Consider the following 17,778-nt stretch of genomic DNA (forward strand, 5'->3'; position numbering starts at 1 on the left):
GTGTCCCCCTTTTGATCACACTCTCAGCTTGTCTGAGAGACGTGATCAAAATATAAGGCGTTAGCACCACTCTCAACTATTGCTTGCAGTTTTTGTTGATGCTTTGTGTGGTATTCATAGGTCATGATGTTCTTGCTTAATCCATGTAATATTCACAGATCCCAGCTCCAAGTTCACAATTCTTGATTTGGTCATTCTCTTTGCTTCTTTACTGATTTTCCAGTCTTAGGGAAATCATCTGCTTGTTGGTTAGCAGCTGCAAACATGCATTTAAAGCTTTTAAGAGAATGCAACGCACTGGGGAGACCATTATGATTATAATAAGCAAGATAACCACCAGTGTTTGAAGTGCACTTTGGAGCCATAGTCCCCAAAACCCAAACCAATCGAAACCAAATAAGTCAAAGAAAGACCCCACTGAAGGAGTCGCCCTTTTAAGCCAAGTGGCTTGCTCAGTGATCTTATGTTAACTGAGTTTCAACTTCCGCGGAAGTGGTAATCCAGATGTAGCAGGTGGCGTTGGCCACAGCACAAACAGTTCCTGGCTCAGCTAAAATATAATCAAGGACTATCCTGTTATCAAGAACAACTTCAGCCAAAGAGTCTAAGGATTTTTGTTGGGCAGCTGTTGCTTTAGCGGCAAATTCCATAATGCTTTCAAGAGTTAGCGAGAGGTTCCTGATCATAGCCTCAATTGCAGTTACTCCTACCCAGGGAAGGTCGGGTTCTCCCAAAGGAATCAGATCCAGAGTCATGAATTCCTCCTGGTAATTCCCATTTCAATCTGTGGCTCAGTAGTGGAAGTGTAACAGCCATTGAGACCAGTAAAATTTTAAGGATCTGTAGAACACACAGGCAGCTTTATTCTGGTTACCCTCGCCTTGTGTCACTTTGTATAGAGCCTGGGCGCCAAATTCCCCAAGTTTGGGGCTGTTAACCAGAAGTGAAGAAACGGACCAAGGATCTCTTGCATCATGAACCTATCGGAGTGTTTTTTTTAATGACCAATCCAGCAGTTTGAAATGTTACCCCCCTGAGCAGTGACCTGGGAGATACGGATAATGGCATTATCTTTTCAGGCCAATGCCAGAATAAAGGAAAGAAAGAGAAGAAAGGGTTTCATGTTTAGTTAAAGCATGAATCTTGATCCAGCATCTTGGGAGGAAGCATTCTACCTCAGTGTCAGCTGCTTCTCTTCCTATCAATTTGATTTGGAGGTCTCCAGCGTTTATATAGGACCAGATGTCAGGTGGAGCCTTCTTCAGCTGTGAGATGTATATCTGAGATTCACGTCCCTGAAATTTGGCTGCCATCTGGGTAGTGAGGAGGATCTGTTATAATTCTCGTCCAAGGAAGTTCAAGGCAGTCTTTGTTATTACTGATTCTAAATTAGAAGTGTAGGAGAAATTTGGAAATGTTAGTTTGGAGGGTTGTAGCCAGATATTTGAGGAGCTAGAAGAATTTAGGATCCAGTCCAATTTACAGATATGTGACAAAACCTCAAAGACAATTAACAGGACTGGAATCTAATATCCACAAAGGTGCAGGTATAACTTTTCTCTCTACAATTATCCCTGTTTATTTTTTCCATGGGTAATCACAGTAAAACTAATTTGTCTGCATTAAATTTGGCTTGGTTATTTACAGAAGTGCAACAAGAATAGTGATTGACCATGTAAGTTCTTTTCAAGACTGCTTTGCTGGAACGTTGTAAGCAAGGTACCAGGTCAAGTTTTCAAGGGCGTTTATTGGCTCCATAAAGTCAAACTTAATTCCTTAAAACTGTCTCGTCCCATCTGAGTCTATGTGCATCTCTGTCAAATATGACAATCCAGTTAAAGCCTTGGTAATATAGCCAATGTTTCCAGTCGTATCCTGTTACAAGAAGAACAGATTCATATTGAACTTATGCAAATAACTTAATTATATTGCCATGAAAAGAATATTTAAGAGTTTCTGAATTCTGGAGTGTTCAGGTAGGGAGAAAAAGTAAATGTTTCATCTTAGTTTACAAAGGTATACTTTACCAACTGCTGTAAGTCATAAATGGCTTAAGAGAAAAGGTTTCTTTAAATCTGGAAAAACAAAAAAATTAAGAAACCAGCAATGTTTTAAAACAAAAAGTCATAAAAATTTTAATCATCCTCCTCAGTTCATTCAGTCCCATGTCATTAATTCTTGTTCTGCTTAAATCCTGTATTTCCATTAATTCTGGAAATTCTTACACAGTTCATTTTTATGATCTTAAAGTTATCATAAACCTATACTTCTCAAAAGTCCTTTCCATGAATCTTCTTGAAGATGAAGCACTTTTGTAGGAACACTTTTACAAAAGCATCTGAGGAGAACAGTAACTGTCTGAAATGACAGAGACTTTTTTTTAAATGCCCATTGTTAAAGATTTAATAAGAGTTTATTATAATGGAATTGACAAGGAAATTTCCTTATCAAAAGGTTTTTAAATACTTGGTCAGATAGGTCACTGTGAAACAATACTTAAGTTATTTATCTAACCATAGTGACAGTCTTAGAAGGCAAATGCAGAAAGTTAAATAGTTGCCAAAACAAACAAACAAAACCATAGCTGTTTTAATAAGGAAGACTCAGTTTTCTTAAGTAATCAAAGAACTGATTTAAAAAACATGAAACACAGGAAATTATTTTGACAAGACACAAAATCTTTCTTTTCTTGGCAGATTGCTTAAAAGATCAAGAAAAACCTTTGAATCACTTACTAGACGCAGACCAATAGTCCAAGAAATTTTTGTTCTTTTAACAGATGAAAGAAATTTAAGGGGGGTTTTTTTGTTGTTTTTTTTAATTTATTTATTTTATTTTTGGCTGTGTTGGGTCTTCGCTGCTGTGCACGGGCTTTCTCTGGTTGCAGTGAGCGGGGGCTACTCTTCATTGCGGTGCGTGGGCTTCTCATCGCGGTGGCTTCTCTTGTTGCAGAGCACAGGCTCTAGGCACATGGGCTTCAGTAGTTGTGGCACGCAGGCTCAGTAGTTGTGGTACATGGGCTTAGTTGCTCCACGGCATGTGGGATCTTCCTGGACCAAGGCTTGAACCCACGTCCCCTGCATTGGCAGGTGGACTCTTAACCACTGCACCACCAGGGAAGCCGCAGAAATTTAAGTTTTAATTTTACATAAGTACACTACTGATTTTAAAGCTTATTTTTTAAATCCTTATAATAAATTCGTTCAGTCTTTCCCAGTTTGATCATGCATAAATTCCTTTCACGAGATTCCTTTTCTATAAACCTTCTACAGCTATCTTTTTATTTCTAGTAACTTTAATTACATATGTATTAGAATTTTTAATCCTTAAAAACCTTAACTGCTGCTGGAAACTACGAAGTAAGCAATTGTGGACTCTTAAACTGGTATTCTGTGGCTTGGAAAATTTATAAATGCTTTTTATAATTTATAAAAATGCATATTTTCTCATAGTAAATTTGTCTGTGTGTGGCACTGGACATGTTTACCAGTAGACCCAAATATCTTTAGTTTTTCTGTAAAAGTGTTACCTCAAAATTGGGTTTGCCTCTTGGTGGGTGTCGAGCCAAAAGACACAGCCAAGCCCAAGACTGGGGGAAGGAAGGATTTATGATTACTTGCAACAAGTAAGGAGAACACCAGGGATCTTTCCCAAAGCAGTGTCTCCCCAAACAGCAAAATCGGGGAAGTTTTAAGCTAAGGGTACATACATATTCATGAAGGGGCTTGGGCAGTCCACAGAGTCCAGGCTTTACTGGCTTCAAGCCACAAGTGTCAGAAAAGGTCAACATCATCGTCCCTTAGGTTCCAGTTGATCTGGAGGTTGAGCACTTCAGGCTAATGTTCCACATTGAAACAGAACTGGAAGTCTTTACAACAGATAAAATACCTTTGCTATTGTTATTTCTCTTGTCTGATAACAATTTGTTCCTGCATTCTTTTGTTCCCTTAAGATCATTAATTACTGAGACCTGTTCAAGGGTAAGCATTGTGGCCAGGCTTAGATCACAAAATGACTTAGGCCAAAAATGATTTCTCTTATGTCAAGAAAGCTATGCCTGATTTTCTTTCTCTGGGGACCCCCTACTTTATCTGCTTACAAAATGAAGCCAACAGTAGATAAAACTATGTTCAGTAATTAATGTTCCAGTATTTCATCCTATTTGGAAATGATCTGAATATTCAATAAGCTTAACTTAATTCATCATTTAACTTAACTAAGCAAAATTTTAAAATTTCAGGTTACCAAAAAGATTTGGGGAAACTATTTAAAAATTTCATCCAAAAACGTCATTAGAGGGGACTTCCTTGGCGGTCCAGTGATTAAGACTCCGAGCTTCCACTGCAGGGGCATGGGTTGGATCCCTGGTCAGGGAACTAAGATCCCGCATGCCACGCGGCACAGCCAAAATAATAAATAAAAAATAAAAAAGTAAAAGCGTCATTAGACAATGTCAGTCATCATCCTAAATTGTTTCTCTGGCTAACAAATTTTGTAACAGAGATAACATGAACTTATTTGATTGGTAAACCCAGGTAGGAAAAAAGTTTTATACTTAATGCTGATAACTCCAAAGACATGCCTCTTTTAATTAAACCAACAAATTTAAACTAGCTTTTATTTACTAAAGACTATTTAGATCATAAAGATTATGAAAAGCATTTGGGTTAATTTTTATAATTTTTAGGAATTTTATGAATATATAACTCATATAAGGGCTTAATTTTCTTTAGGCCAATTAAATACAGCTCTTTTACAAATTATTTTTGGTAATACCATCTGAAGGTAGGAAACACCACGCATCTATTGCACATATGTAGACACACATGAACATACAGACACAGAGACCTCATAACTTCCATACGTTAAGATTTCTCATTTGCCCATGTTTGAAATGACCTTTCCCCCTTGTTTGTTTGTTTGTTTGTTTAATGACAAGAATTACCTCTCTGGGAATTCCCTGGCAGTCCACTGGTTAGTACCCCTTGCTTCCAGTGCAGGGGGCACGGGTTCCATCCCTGGTCCAGGAACTAAAATCCCTCATGCTGCGCAGCGCGGCCAAAAAAAATTTTTTTTTATTTTTTAATTAAAAAAGAATTACCTCCCTGAACTTTGTATTTTAACATTTACGTCTCAAAGGCACAAGGAAAGAATGCAACTAACAAGCCTTTTAAGATAAATAGGGGAGGTTAGGGAATTGGTAAAAACGAACAGGTGAACTTTGAACTGCCCCTAGAACTGCATTTCTACTTTTGCAAAGATTTGTATGATTAGGACAGTTGCTCTCAATTCCTCAAGGAATTGGGTTGCAACTTAAACAACATCAAAGGATCCACTGATAAATTCTTTAACAAGGTTTTTCTTTTTCTTTTTTTAATTGACGTATAGTTGAATATGTTTCAGGTGTACAACATAGTGATTCACAATTTTTAAAGGTTGTACTCCACTTATAGTTATTATAAAATATTGGCTGTATTCCCTGTACTGTATAATATATCCTTGCAGCGTACTTAATTTATATATAGTAGTATGTACCTCTAAATCCCCTACCCCATCTTGCCCCTCTCCCCACTGGTAACCAGTAGTTTGTTCTCTATATCTGTGAGTCTGTTTCTTTTTTTGTTAGATTCACCAGTTTGTTTTATTTTTCAGGTTCCACATATAAGTGGTATCATACAGTATTTGTCTTTTTCTGTCTGACATTTCACTAAGCATAATACCATCCAAGTCCATCCATGTTGTTGCAAATGGCAAAATTTCATTTATTTTTATGAGTGAGTAGTATTCTGTTGTGTGTGTGTGTGTGTAAATGTCTTTTTTATCCATTCATCTGTTGATGGACACTTAGGTTGTGTGCATATCTTGGCTATTTTAGATAATGCTGCTACAAAAATTGGGTTGCATGTATCTTTTCAAATCAGTGTTTTTGTTTTCTTCACATATATACCCAGTAATGGAATTGCTGCATTGCAGGGTAGTTTTAGTTTTAGTTTTTTGAGGAACCTCCATACTGTTTCCACAGTAGCTGTACCAATTTTCATTCTCACCAACAGTGTTCAAGGTTCTCTTTTCTCCACATCCTCACCAACATTTGTTATTTGTGGTCCTTTTGATGATAGCCATTCTGACAGGTGTGAGATGATATCTCATTCTGGTTTTGATTTGCATTTATCTGATAATTAGCGACATTGAGGATCTTTTCATGTGCCTGTTGGCCATCTGCATGTCTTCTTTGGAAATATGTCTATCCCAGTCTTCTGCCCATTTTTAAATCAGATTTGTTTTTTTTTTTTGAATGTTGAGTTGTATGAGCTGTTTATCTGTGTTGGGTATTAACCCCTTATTGGCCATATCATTTGGAAATATTTTCTCCCATTCAGTAGGTTGTCTTTTTGTTTTGTTAATGGTTTCCTTTGCTGTGCAAAATCTTTTAAGTTTAATTGGGCCCCATTTGTTTATTTTTACTTTTGTTTTCCTTGCCTGAGAAGACAGATCCAAAAAAATATTACTAAGACCAATGTCAAAGAGTGTACTACTGGTTATGTTTTCTTCTAAGAGTTTTATGGTTTCCAGTCATCCATTTAGGTCTTTAATCCCATTTTGAGTTTATTTTTGTATTGAATATATGGTGTTAAAATGTTCTAATATCATTCTTTTACATGTAGCTGCCCAGTTCTCCCAGCACCACTTAATGAAGAGACCATCTTTTCTCCAGTCTATATTCTTACTTCCTTTGTCATAGATTAATTGACCATAAGTACATGGGTTTATTTCTGGGCTCTCTATCTGTTCCATTGATCTATGTGTCTGTTCTTGTGCTAGTACCATACTGTTTTGATTACTGTATCTTTGTAGTGTAATCTGATGTCAGGGAACATGATACTTACAGCTCTGTTCTTTCTCAAGTTTTTTTTGGCTATTTGAGGTCTTTTGTGTTTCTATACAAATTTTTTAATTATTCTAGTTCTATGAAAAATGCCATTGATAGTCTAATAGGGATTGCATTGAATCTGTAGATTGCCTTGGGTAATATGGTCATTTTAACAATATTCTTCTAATCCAAGAAAATGGTATATCTTTCCAACTATTTGTGTCATCTTCAGTTTCTTTCATCAGTGTCTAGTAGTTTTCTGAGTATAGGTCTTTTACCTCCTTAGGTAGGTTTATCCCTAGCTATTTTATTCTTTTTGATGCAATGGTAAATGGGATTGTTTCCCAAATTTCTTTTTCTGATAGTTCATTATTAGTGTATAGAAATGCAGTAGATTTCTGTATATTAATTTTGTAATTAAGAGGCATCCCCAAAAATGGTGCAAAAGATATTTTATATTCCTCTCTCTGCTGGGTACTACAGACAGAGGTCCAGGAGATCTGACTATAGTAAGAATTCTTACCCTTAGGAAGCTTCTGACGATTTTCCCAGGATCTCATCTGCAGACTCCGAGTGGGGTTTTAAAGTATTTTCATTTCCCTTGGCTGTTCAAGGAAATAATGTAGCAGTTTACCAGAAAAATCCCTGACTTCTGTCAGCTCTGGGAGGACCCCATATGGGGGCCCTCTCTTGAAGGCAGACGTGGTTGCATCTGTAGGGCCATTCACTTGGCAGACTTGTTTATGGTTTTGTAAGTCTCTTCAGAGTAGAAAGAGAGAGGATTACTAAATGAATACTCAAATAAAGGAGGATAAAGGGCAGCAGCAGGAGTTATGTCAGTCTTCTAGTCTTTTGTTTTAGGTGCCTCTTGTGTCTTTTTCATTAGCCTTTTGTAACAAATCTTTCAATGAACTATTTTGCAATTTTGAAGCTTTTTGGAGGCTTTTGCATACTTTTTAAGTGCCCTTCTTAAATTATCTATCTAATTGGAACTTTCCTCATGATGGCCACTGTACTTTCCCTGAGGGCTGGTGGCAGTTTGGTAGGACCCTGGCCACAAATGCAGTTCAGCCCACATTTCTGTCAGGCAGGCCATATTTGGGGGCTCGCAATCTGATGGTTACCAAGCCAAGTCCTCAAGACACAAAATTCCAGGTTGTCTTTAGTAAAATTTTGGCCATCTTTGTAGCTATTTATAGCTTCTGAGACCATAAGCAGGTATGCCTGAAGGTAGTGTACTTAACTCTTTTGATTTTAAGGATCTTATTTTTATTTCTATTTATTTGGTTTTTTCTTTGTTTGTTAGTTTAAGTTTTGAGGGGTATTTTGTTTGGGTTTTTTATTTGTTTTTGTAGGGGTTTTGGGGGGAGGGGCAGTTCTTCCAAGATCACCATTATAAGTAATAGCCTTTACTTAAAACAAAATTTAATTCATCTGAGGCCTCACACTGGACCCAGTCCACCTAAATCAGACCCAGTCCGATTCCAGACCCAGTTGGTTCTTAAGTTGGACCGTGTCCTACTCCAGCTGGTAACACTGACACTTTCCAGTGTGTCACCTGGGGGGTGGGAAAAGGATTGAGCCAGCAAACCTCAACAGATGGGATTGCAGACAGGGGCTCCACATAAATGGGAACTTGGAACTGCCACTAACAGTTCCCACGTGAACAGATTCTTGGGGTAGAATCAAGGGCTGGAGTTTCCAGTCAAATAGGAAACGTGTGGAAAGCCAATTATATCTGGAGCCTTGACACAAAGAGAGCAGAGTTCAGAACTGAGAGGAACTTACCCATGGCCCTCAGAAACAGTGAGAAAGACAGTGAACCAAAGGCTTCATGGGTACCACACCTGCATTTCTCATTGTCCCTGAGACCCTATCAGAAGTTCACTTCGGATCCCGTTGCTGCAACAAAAACTGTTAGAAAAATTCAACTGAGTAAATCTGAAGATCAAATAGACTTTATTCAGTGATTCATGTTTCGGGCAGCATCCTATCTAGCAAATAGAAAGGAGCTCCAAGGAGCTACAGAAAAGAAAAGGTTTTTAAAGGCAGGGTAGGGGGTGACGGGGGACAAAGAAGTCATAAATTTAAAAAGGATTATTTCAGGCAAGGTGGCAAGGTCACCTCCCTTTATGGGATACAAGGTTTTTATTAGGCAGATTACCTCACTGATGCTGACCAGGAAATTCCAAAAGGACCAGTAAAGATTATGTTCCTGGGGAAGGTTGGAACTGTAATTAGGTTAGGTATTAAGTCCCTTTTAGTGACATAGGCTTAGCTCAAGTGACTCCATTTAGAGCCTGTTGTTTGTTCGTTTTTTTATAAGTTTTTTTAAATATATTTATGGACTTTTTATTTATTGATTTATTTATTTTTGGCTGTGTTGGGTCTTCATTGCTGTGTGGGCTTTCTCTAGTTGTGGCGAGCGGGGGCTACTCTTCATTGTGGGGCGCGGGCTTCTCGTTGCAGTGGCTTCTCTTGTTGCAGAGCACAGGCTCAGTATTCATGGTGCACAGGCTTAGTTGCTCCGCAGCACGTGGGATCTTCCCGGACCAGGGAATGAACCTGTGTCCCCTGCATTGGCAGGCGGATTCTTAACCACTGCGCCACCAGGGAAGTCCCGGTTGTTTCTTTTTAACATTTCTTTCTGTTAATTTTATATAAACACAGAAAAAAGTATTTCAGAAACATGAAGTTTACCTTAGCTCCACCTTTCACATAGCTTGAAAGTTTAACAATTAAACTATTCCTCCAACCTGCTGTACAGAGCCCAAAAACTAAAATAAATTGCTAAATCTAAAATTCCTTGGTAATTTATTAGGAGATAATGTAGTCCCAGTTGTGAATTGTTTAAGGGGAAAAAAAGTTCATAATATCACATTAATAGGCTTTCATTTATTTGAAAACAGAACATGTGATCTTATATCCCCTCATCTCTCCTGAATGACATGAACTGCTGCTTGCTTGCCAGTACTTTTCTCTGCTTAGTGGTAAGAACTAAGAAAAGCATCCTGGAATAAATACTACATCAGAAAACCTAGGTTCTACCCACTTCTTCCTAGTTCAACCACTTAGTGGCTCTATAACCTTTCATGGATCCTTTTTTAACAAGTATTGTTCATCTGAACCACAGACCAGAAAATGATTTGAGTGATTACATTTCTGGAGGTCAGAAGTCTAAAATGGTCCCTCCGGGCTGCACTCCTTCTAGAGGGAGGAATCCAGTTCCTTGCCTTTTCCACCTTCCAGAGGTCACCTGCAGTCCTTGGGTTACAGCCTCTTCCTCCGTCTTCAAAGCCAGCAACACAGCATCGTCTGTCCTTTCTGAGCTCTCTTTTATCCTTATGTCTTCTCTCTCTGACTCCCACACTGCCGACTCCCTCTTACAAAGACCGTTGTACATTGGACCCACCAGGATAATGCAGAATAATCTCCTTTTCTCAAAATCCTTTACTCAGTCACATCTTCAAAGTTCCATTTATCATGTAAGATAGCATATTCACAGGTTCTGGTGATCAGGACATGGACACCTTTGAGGAGTCAGCCTACCACACCTGGGAACAAACAAAAATTCATTAACAGTAAAATGGATAAGTAAATGTTGGTATATTCATGCAACAGAATGTTATATAGCAGTATATGAATAAACTATAGCTATATGCATTAACATGAATGAATCTCAAAATTCTGTGGAAAAAAAACCAAGTCATAACACATTACATTTAATATCATTCAATAAACATGAAGGTTAAAACCAGGTACCACTAAACTAGTATATCGTTTATATATTTAATCTGTGTGTGTGTAGTAAAAGTATAAAGAAAAGTACCTTGCAGGAGAATGGTTGTGTCTGGGAGAAAAGAGGGTATAAGATTAGGAAGGGGCACAAAAGGAGCCTGCCAGGTGGATGCAAGAGTATTCTTTTTATTCCTGTTCTTACAAATGTTATGCTCTTATTTGTAGATTTCACAATTAAACACTTTAAAAGAAATTAATGTTTTTACATTAACAATTGTTAATTGTTTCCACTAGAAACATCTTGAGGAGCAGATTGCTAAAGCTGATAGAGAGTATGAAGAATACACGTCTGAAGATCTCTTGGACAATATTAGAGAGATTGGAGACAAGTATAAGAAGAAAGCTTCTCTACTTAAGGCTTCTGATGAATGAAGATAAAATGTTGATTAAGCGAGAACTTTATTAACAGTGTAAATTTTGAAATGTCCTTTGTAGGTTTGAAAAATCTCTAGCATATCCTTTATCCCTCCTTACAATGAAGTCTCATGACCACATCTTCCCAAGCCCGTGAAATATTTTTATATCTTTTATAAATCTAGTTCATTAACTTAAGGTATGTATAACCTGAAATTATGATAACTGGTTGGATTGTTATCTTTAGGTATGAAAGACCAATTATATTATGTACTTGGAGTTAATAAACTTACATCAATAAAGTGTGTTTTTCCCATGATCTCTCTGCCTAACTTGAGATGGTTAGAAAAATAGGTATTTTGAATTAAACCCGGAGTCAGCAAACTAACTGTGGGCCAAATCTAATCACACCCATTCACTTACATATCATCTATGACTGCTTTCCCATTACAAGAGCAGGGTTAAGTATGTGTGACAGATCATGTGGCCTGAAAAGCCAAAAATGTGTACTATCTGGCCCTTTACAGAAAGTTTGCCAATCCCTGGGATAAACCATACAGAGGTTGGCACTGACTGACTAAAAAGCTTTCCTAATCACTTTGGACACAGAGACCCACTCCTTATCCGGAGCTAAGAAGCTAAAGTTCTTTCTGGCTTCATGCCGTCTTTACTCTGAAGTACGTAGAAGAATATGGAATGCGAGAATCAGAAGAAATAATCTCATTTAACCCCCTCATTTTAGAGATGAAAGTATATTCCTAGAGAAGTTCTGATTTACTCATGTCATGCATCTTAGTGGTAGAGGCCACCCTGAGCTTCTTGAACCTGCGTGCAATCCTGACTACACAGCCACAGGAGCCCTGAAACATGAATGTTCTGGATGGTGAGGGAGTCATGTTAGAAAGTGGGATTTTTAGACAGGTCTAAGTTGTTAGGAAGCTCCTCCTTAAATTGAACTAAAATCTGCCTCCAGTTGAATTTTCTATTCTTTTAACTTTATTCCAGCTCTAATATAAGTCAGAATGAAGAACGTGATAAAATGAAACGTAAGCAATATACAGAATGGGATTCCAGCAACATTTTATGAAGAGAGGGCATTCAGCCTGACAGCATGGAAACAAAGACAGGTCGTTGCTGGGAGATAATTAATAGGTATGGCAAGATTAATGGTTACCAATATATTCAACAATCTTGACTCCAACATCCAATAGAACTTTCTTCAGTGTTGGAAATATTCTGTCTGCACTATCCTGTATGATACCCGCTGTATGAATCTATTGTGTACTCAAATGATATATATATATATGACAAAGACTCAGAGCTTTGCCACTCAGAACATGTTATGGAAATAGCATCAGCATCACCTTGGAGCTCGTTAAAAATGCAGACCCTTGGCCCCACCCCAAACCTACTGAATCAGAATCTACACCTTTTACAGTGTATTGACATAGACTGTACGTATTTAAACTTTTCATTAAGTTCCAACATACATATACTCCCATAAAATCATCATCACAGTCAAGCTAATGAATATATCTATCACCTCTAAAAGTTTCCTCGTTGCCTTTTGCAATACTGTCTTGCCCCTACCTGATACCTGCCTGACACCCATCCCCAGGCAAGCACTGATCTCCCTTCTGTTACTACAGATTAGTTTGCATTTTCTAGAATTTTCTATAAATAGAATCATATAGTATGTACATTTGTATGGCTTCTTTCAGAAAATTGTGAGGTCCATGTTACACTGTATATCAGTAGTTCATACCTTTTCATTGCTGAGTAGTGTTCCATTGTATGTGTATATCGAGTTTGTTTATCCATGTAACTGTTGATGGACATTTGGGTTTATTTACAGTTAGGGGCTATTATAAATAAAGTCATTATGAACGTTCATGTACAGATGTTTGCATGGACATATCCTTTGATTTCTCTTGGGTAAACACCTAGGAGTGGAATGGCTAGTTCACGTATGGTAGACGCATATTTAACTTTCATGAAACTTAGAAAATGTTTCCTAAAGTCGTTGTATCATATGTTCCTATCTGCAACGTATGAGTTGCTCACGTCCTTAACCACACTTGCATGGTTTTAGTTTAGCCATCCTAAGGGTGTGTGGTTCTATCTACTGTGATATTAATTTGCATTTCCCTAATGACCAAAGGTGTTACGCATCTTTTCATGTGCTTTTTTTTCAACCATATATGTTTTATATATATATATTCTCCCATTCTGTGACTTGCCTTCTCATTTTCTTAATAGTGTCTTTTGAAGAACAAAAGTTTTAAATTTTGATGAGACCCAATTTATCACTTTTTTTTAAAATACTTTCTGCATTTTGTGTAGTATTTAAGGAATCTTTGCCAACATCACTGTGATTTACACCTATGTTTTATTCTAGAAGTCTTATAGTTTTGACTACTAAATCAAAATCAGAAGTCAAATGTGCATTTTAAAAAGGTCCCCGAGGGGGCTTCCCTGGTGGCACAGTGGTTAAGAATCCGCCTGCCAATGCAGGGGACACGGGTTCGAGCCCTGGTCTGGGAAGATCCCACATGCCGCGGAGCAGCTAAGCCCGTGTGCCACAACTACTGAGCCTGCGCTCTAGAGCCCGTGAGCCACAACTACTGAGCCCACATGCTGCAACCACTGAAGCCCGGGCGCCTAGAGCCCGTGCTTCGCAACAAGGGAAGCCACCACGATGAGAAGCCGGTGCGTCACAACTAGAGAAAGCCTGCGTGCAGCAACGAAGACCCAACGCAGCCAAAAATAAAATAAATAATTTTTTTTTAAAAATTACTATTAAAAAAAGGTCCCCGAGTTGTCGTATGTACGTTAAAATTTGAGGTGCACTTCTTTAAAAGAAAAAGTCACCACTAGTTAAATATTATCCATAATGTGATACTATTTAATAGCGACTCTAGGAATGACAGAAAAATTATACTAAGTTTAAGCAAAGTGATAACCTCAGCACAACTTGGGACGTGCTCAAGAGACAGAAGTGATCAGTGTACTTGCACTTTTCACGTCACGTTTTTTACCTCACTCTACACGCTTTCTTCTGAATTCCTAAGCACACGCTTATCTCCAGAACTAACACCATTAAAGTACAATAGATGTTGTTCCAGTTACAAGTTCCAAGAATCCTAGAGTCAGAAAAGCCTTTAGATATCATACAGTTCAACCTTCCAGTCAATGAGGAACACTTCCCACAGCATTTTTGTAGATGGTTACCTGGCCCTCTTCTGAATACTTCGGTGGTAGGACTGCTTCCAGATGGCTCGTTACTTCGAAGCATTTGATGGCTAAGCATCACTACTTGCCAGAAAGTTCTGTGTCATGTTGGACCAAAATCTGCCTTCGTGTAACTTCCTCCAGTCACAGCTTTTTGTCATAGAACAGTAGGGCTGTCATAGTTTCCATTTCCACTTAGGGACATCAATTGCCTATTATTGTTTATCTTATGTTTGATCCTGTGTTTAATTAAGTCAGTCTTTCCCAAATTGCTTTGATCTCCGTTATTTTACCTTGCTTTCAATGTTACTATTTTAAGCCTTTCCTCCATAGAAATATTTTTTCTTTTCCTCTTTAATTTTGAAATAATTTGACTTTTTAAAAGTTGTAAGACCAATACAAATAATCCCCTTCACACAAATCCCGTAGCTAATATTTTACTACATTTATTTATCATTCTCTCCCCCGCCCTCCCTATTTTTTTATTTATTTATTTAGCTAGCTAGCTAGCTCTGTATCTTGACTCACTTGTAAGTTGCAGACATGATACCCCTTTACCTCTAAATACTTCAGTGTATATTTCCTAAAAACAATGACAATCTCGTATAACCATAAGACAATTTCAAAATCTGGAAATTAATATTGGTACGTTATTACCTAATCTACAGAACTTACTCAAATTTTGCCAGTTGTCCCAATAATGTCCTTTATTAGGATTTTTTGTCTCCTGGTCCAGGATCCAATTCAGAATCACACATTGCATTTAGTTGTCAAATCTATTTAATCTTTTTTACACTGAAAGAGTTCCTTATTTTGTCTTTGACTTTCATGACCTAGACATTTTTGAAGAGTCCAGTGATTTATAGACTGTCCTTCAGTTTTTGCTTAACGTGTTCTCATGATTAGATAAGATACGTATTCCTTGAAGGACACAACAGAACTGATGTTACATTCTTTTCAGTACATTGCATCAAAAGGTACGTGATATTTATGGTTCCATTAATGTTAACTTTTAATCACTTGGTTTGGGTGGTCCGCAAGATTACTCTTTTCCCCTTTGTAATTAAGGATATGGGACTTCCCTGGCGGTCCAGTGGTTGAGACTCTGTGCTTGCAATGCAGGGGGCCTGGGTTTGATTCCTGGTCAGGGAACTAAGATCCCACATGCTGCACAGCCAAAAAAAAAGGAATTGGGGAGGACTATGTAAATATAATGTTTTTCATCAAGTTTTCACTTACTAGTTTCAACATCTATGTGTCTTGAATGAATTATTACTATGTTGCCAAAGAGTGATTTTTTTAGAGATATAATTGGCATATGATGTTTCAGGTGTACAACATAATGACTGGATATTTGTATATATTGCAAAATGACCATCACGAGTCTAGTTAACATCCGTCACCACAAGTAGTTACAATTTTTTTTCTTGTGATGAGAACTTTTAATATCTACTCTTAGAAACTTTCAAATATACAGTATAGTATTATAAACTATAACCACCATGTGGGGGGGGACGGGGAACCGGCTTGGGAGCTCAGCAGGCTTCCCGGCCCCAGCAGATCACCCTCTGCTCCTCTCCCACTCTTCCCGGAGACTCCCTCCCACCTGCCTCTCCTGATCTCCCTGGCCTCAGGGGCGCCAATCTTGTCTGGCCTCCACTTCTCCTCCCCCCTCAGTCCCCCTGCGTCCTACCGGTTCACTCTGGGGTTCCTCCCGTCTCCTTGGGGGTTACAGTACCCCACCAGCGGCTGGAAGGTGCCCTAGTTGTAGGGAGACGCTAACTCCGGGTCTTCCCGCACTGCCATCTTGACTCCTCCCCCCAGATTCTTTTATATATATTATATATATGATTGAATCACTTTGCTGTACACCTGAGATACTGTAAATCAACTAAGCTTCAATAAAAATATATCAGTTAATAATAAACCACACACACACAGAGAATAGGCACAGACAAAATCGCTCGGCCAGTTGTTAAACGGAAGTGGTGTGATGGGTACCTGAGGGAAATGGTCATGCTGTCAGAGATGGAAGTTCTGTGTAGGTCCAGTCGCGGAGACTCCCACTTACCAAGACTGATCTAGTTACTGCTCCCTCTGAACGTCCACCTTTCAGCCACAGAGACCAACACTGAGCCCCTGATACAGCACTATCCTTGGAGGAGACCAACTGGCCACTAGGTGGCAAATTGACCACATGAAGCCCTGTCCATCCTGGAAGGGCAGCACTTCATCCTCACCAGGATCAATACCTACTCTGAGTAAGAATTCCCCTTTCTTGGGACTTCCCTCGTGGCGCAGTGGTTAAGAATCCGCCTGCCAATCCAGGGGACACGGGTTCGAGCCCTGGTCCGGGAAGATCCCACATGCCGCAGAGCAACTAAGCCCGTGCGCCACAACTACTGAGCCTGCGCTCTAGAGCCCGTGTGCCACAACTACTGAGCCTGCGCTCTAGAGCCCATGAGCTACTACTGAAGCCCGCGCGCCTAGAGCCCGTGCTCTGCAACAAGAGAAGCCACCGCAATGAGAACCCCGGGCACCTCAACAAAGAGTAGCCCCCGCTCACCACAACGAAGTACCCGACGCAGCCAAAAATAAATAAATAAATTTATTTTTTAAAAAAAGTAGAGTTTGCCTTTCCTGCCTGTGGAGCATCAACCATACCACTATCTGGGGCTTTTGGAATGCTTAACTCATAGGCATGGAGCTCCATACACTTAACATCTGATCAATGAAGGAAATAGAGGTTTGAGCTCATGACCACGGGACACAATGGTCTATCTTGTACTGGACAATCCAGGGGACTATTCTTCTAAATGTACAACTGAGATGCAAGAGGAAACACTCTGAAGGGATAGGTCCCCATCCTTTAAGATATGACATATTTATGGGAATTCCCTGGTGGTCCAGTGGTTAGGACTCAGCACTTCCACTGCGGTGGCTGGGGTTTGATCCCTGGTGGGCGAGCTAAGATCCCGCAAGCCGTGGAGCACAGCCAAAAAAAAAAAAGATAAAACATACCTATTAAATCAGAGAGCTCTGTGTGCCGTGTCCCCAGTAGGAAGGCTCCATGGGACCGGGAATCAAGGGGTGGAAGCCAACGTTGTTCCACCTGCCGTCCCTCCCAGTCACCCATTGAGGACTGTGTGTGTCCCATGCCCCGAGCTGCAAGGTTGAAGCTCCTGCTCCTATAAGAGACACATTCTCCTTGTAGAAGGTGTGGTGGTGCCAGATCTTCCCCACGTCGTCCTGGTCGGTGATGATGCCCTGCTCTACGAGGTACTTCAGGATCCGGACGCTGTGCCTGCTTTGGGTCCTGTCCTCCAGGTAGCTGTCCTTCTGGCCCACACCCACCATGAAACCCTGGTGATGAGGCGCCCGAGGATGGATGGGAACACAGCTAGGGGGCATTATCTCCAGCAAAGCCAGCGTTGCACATGCCAAAGCCATGGTGGATGACAAGCACAGCGATTTCCTCCTGCCTTGGATCCTCCGAGGGTGGGAGTGAAGGAGGGAGAGCCTGA

At 39.5% G+C, this 17,778-nt stretch overlaps 1 protein-coding gene across 2 annotated transcripts in view; it reads left to right on the forward strand.

The window, feature by feature from the left end:
- NDC80 (NDC80 kinetochore complex component) overlaps positions 1-13,396 on the forward strand; it is a 73,412-nt gene extending 60,016 nt beyond the window's left edge. The window contains exons 17-18 of one of the 2 annotated variants that reach the window (XR_014252083.1): positions 10,904-11,222; positions 12,029-13,396. Coding sequence is in view for 1 of the 2 variants with exons in the window: in XM_082418693.1 (XP_082274819.1) it covers positions 10,904-11,041 (138 nt within the window). In the remaining variant the exon portion in view is untranslated. Of the gene's footprint in view, positions 1-10,903; positions 11,343-12,028 lie in introns of those variants that run through there. The other variant, XM_082418693.1, reaches the window with a different exon arrangement.
- Positions 13,397-17,778: the final 4,382 nt, after the last annotated feature.

This window comes from Balaenoptera physalus, assembly GCF_965194825.1.
Source record: "Balaenoptera physalus genome assembly, chromosome: 12".
NCBI lineage: Eukaryota > Metazoa > Chordata > Mammalia > Artiodactyla > Balaenopteridae > Balaenoptera > Balaenoptera physalus.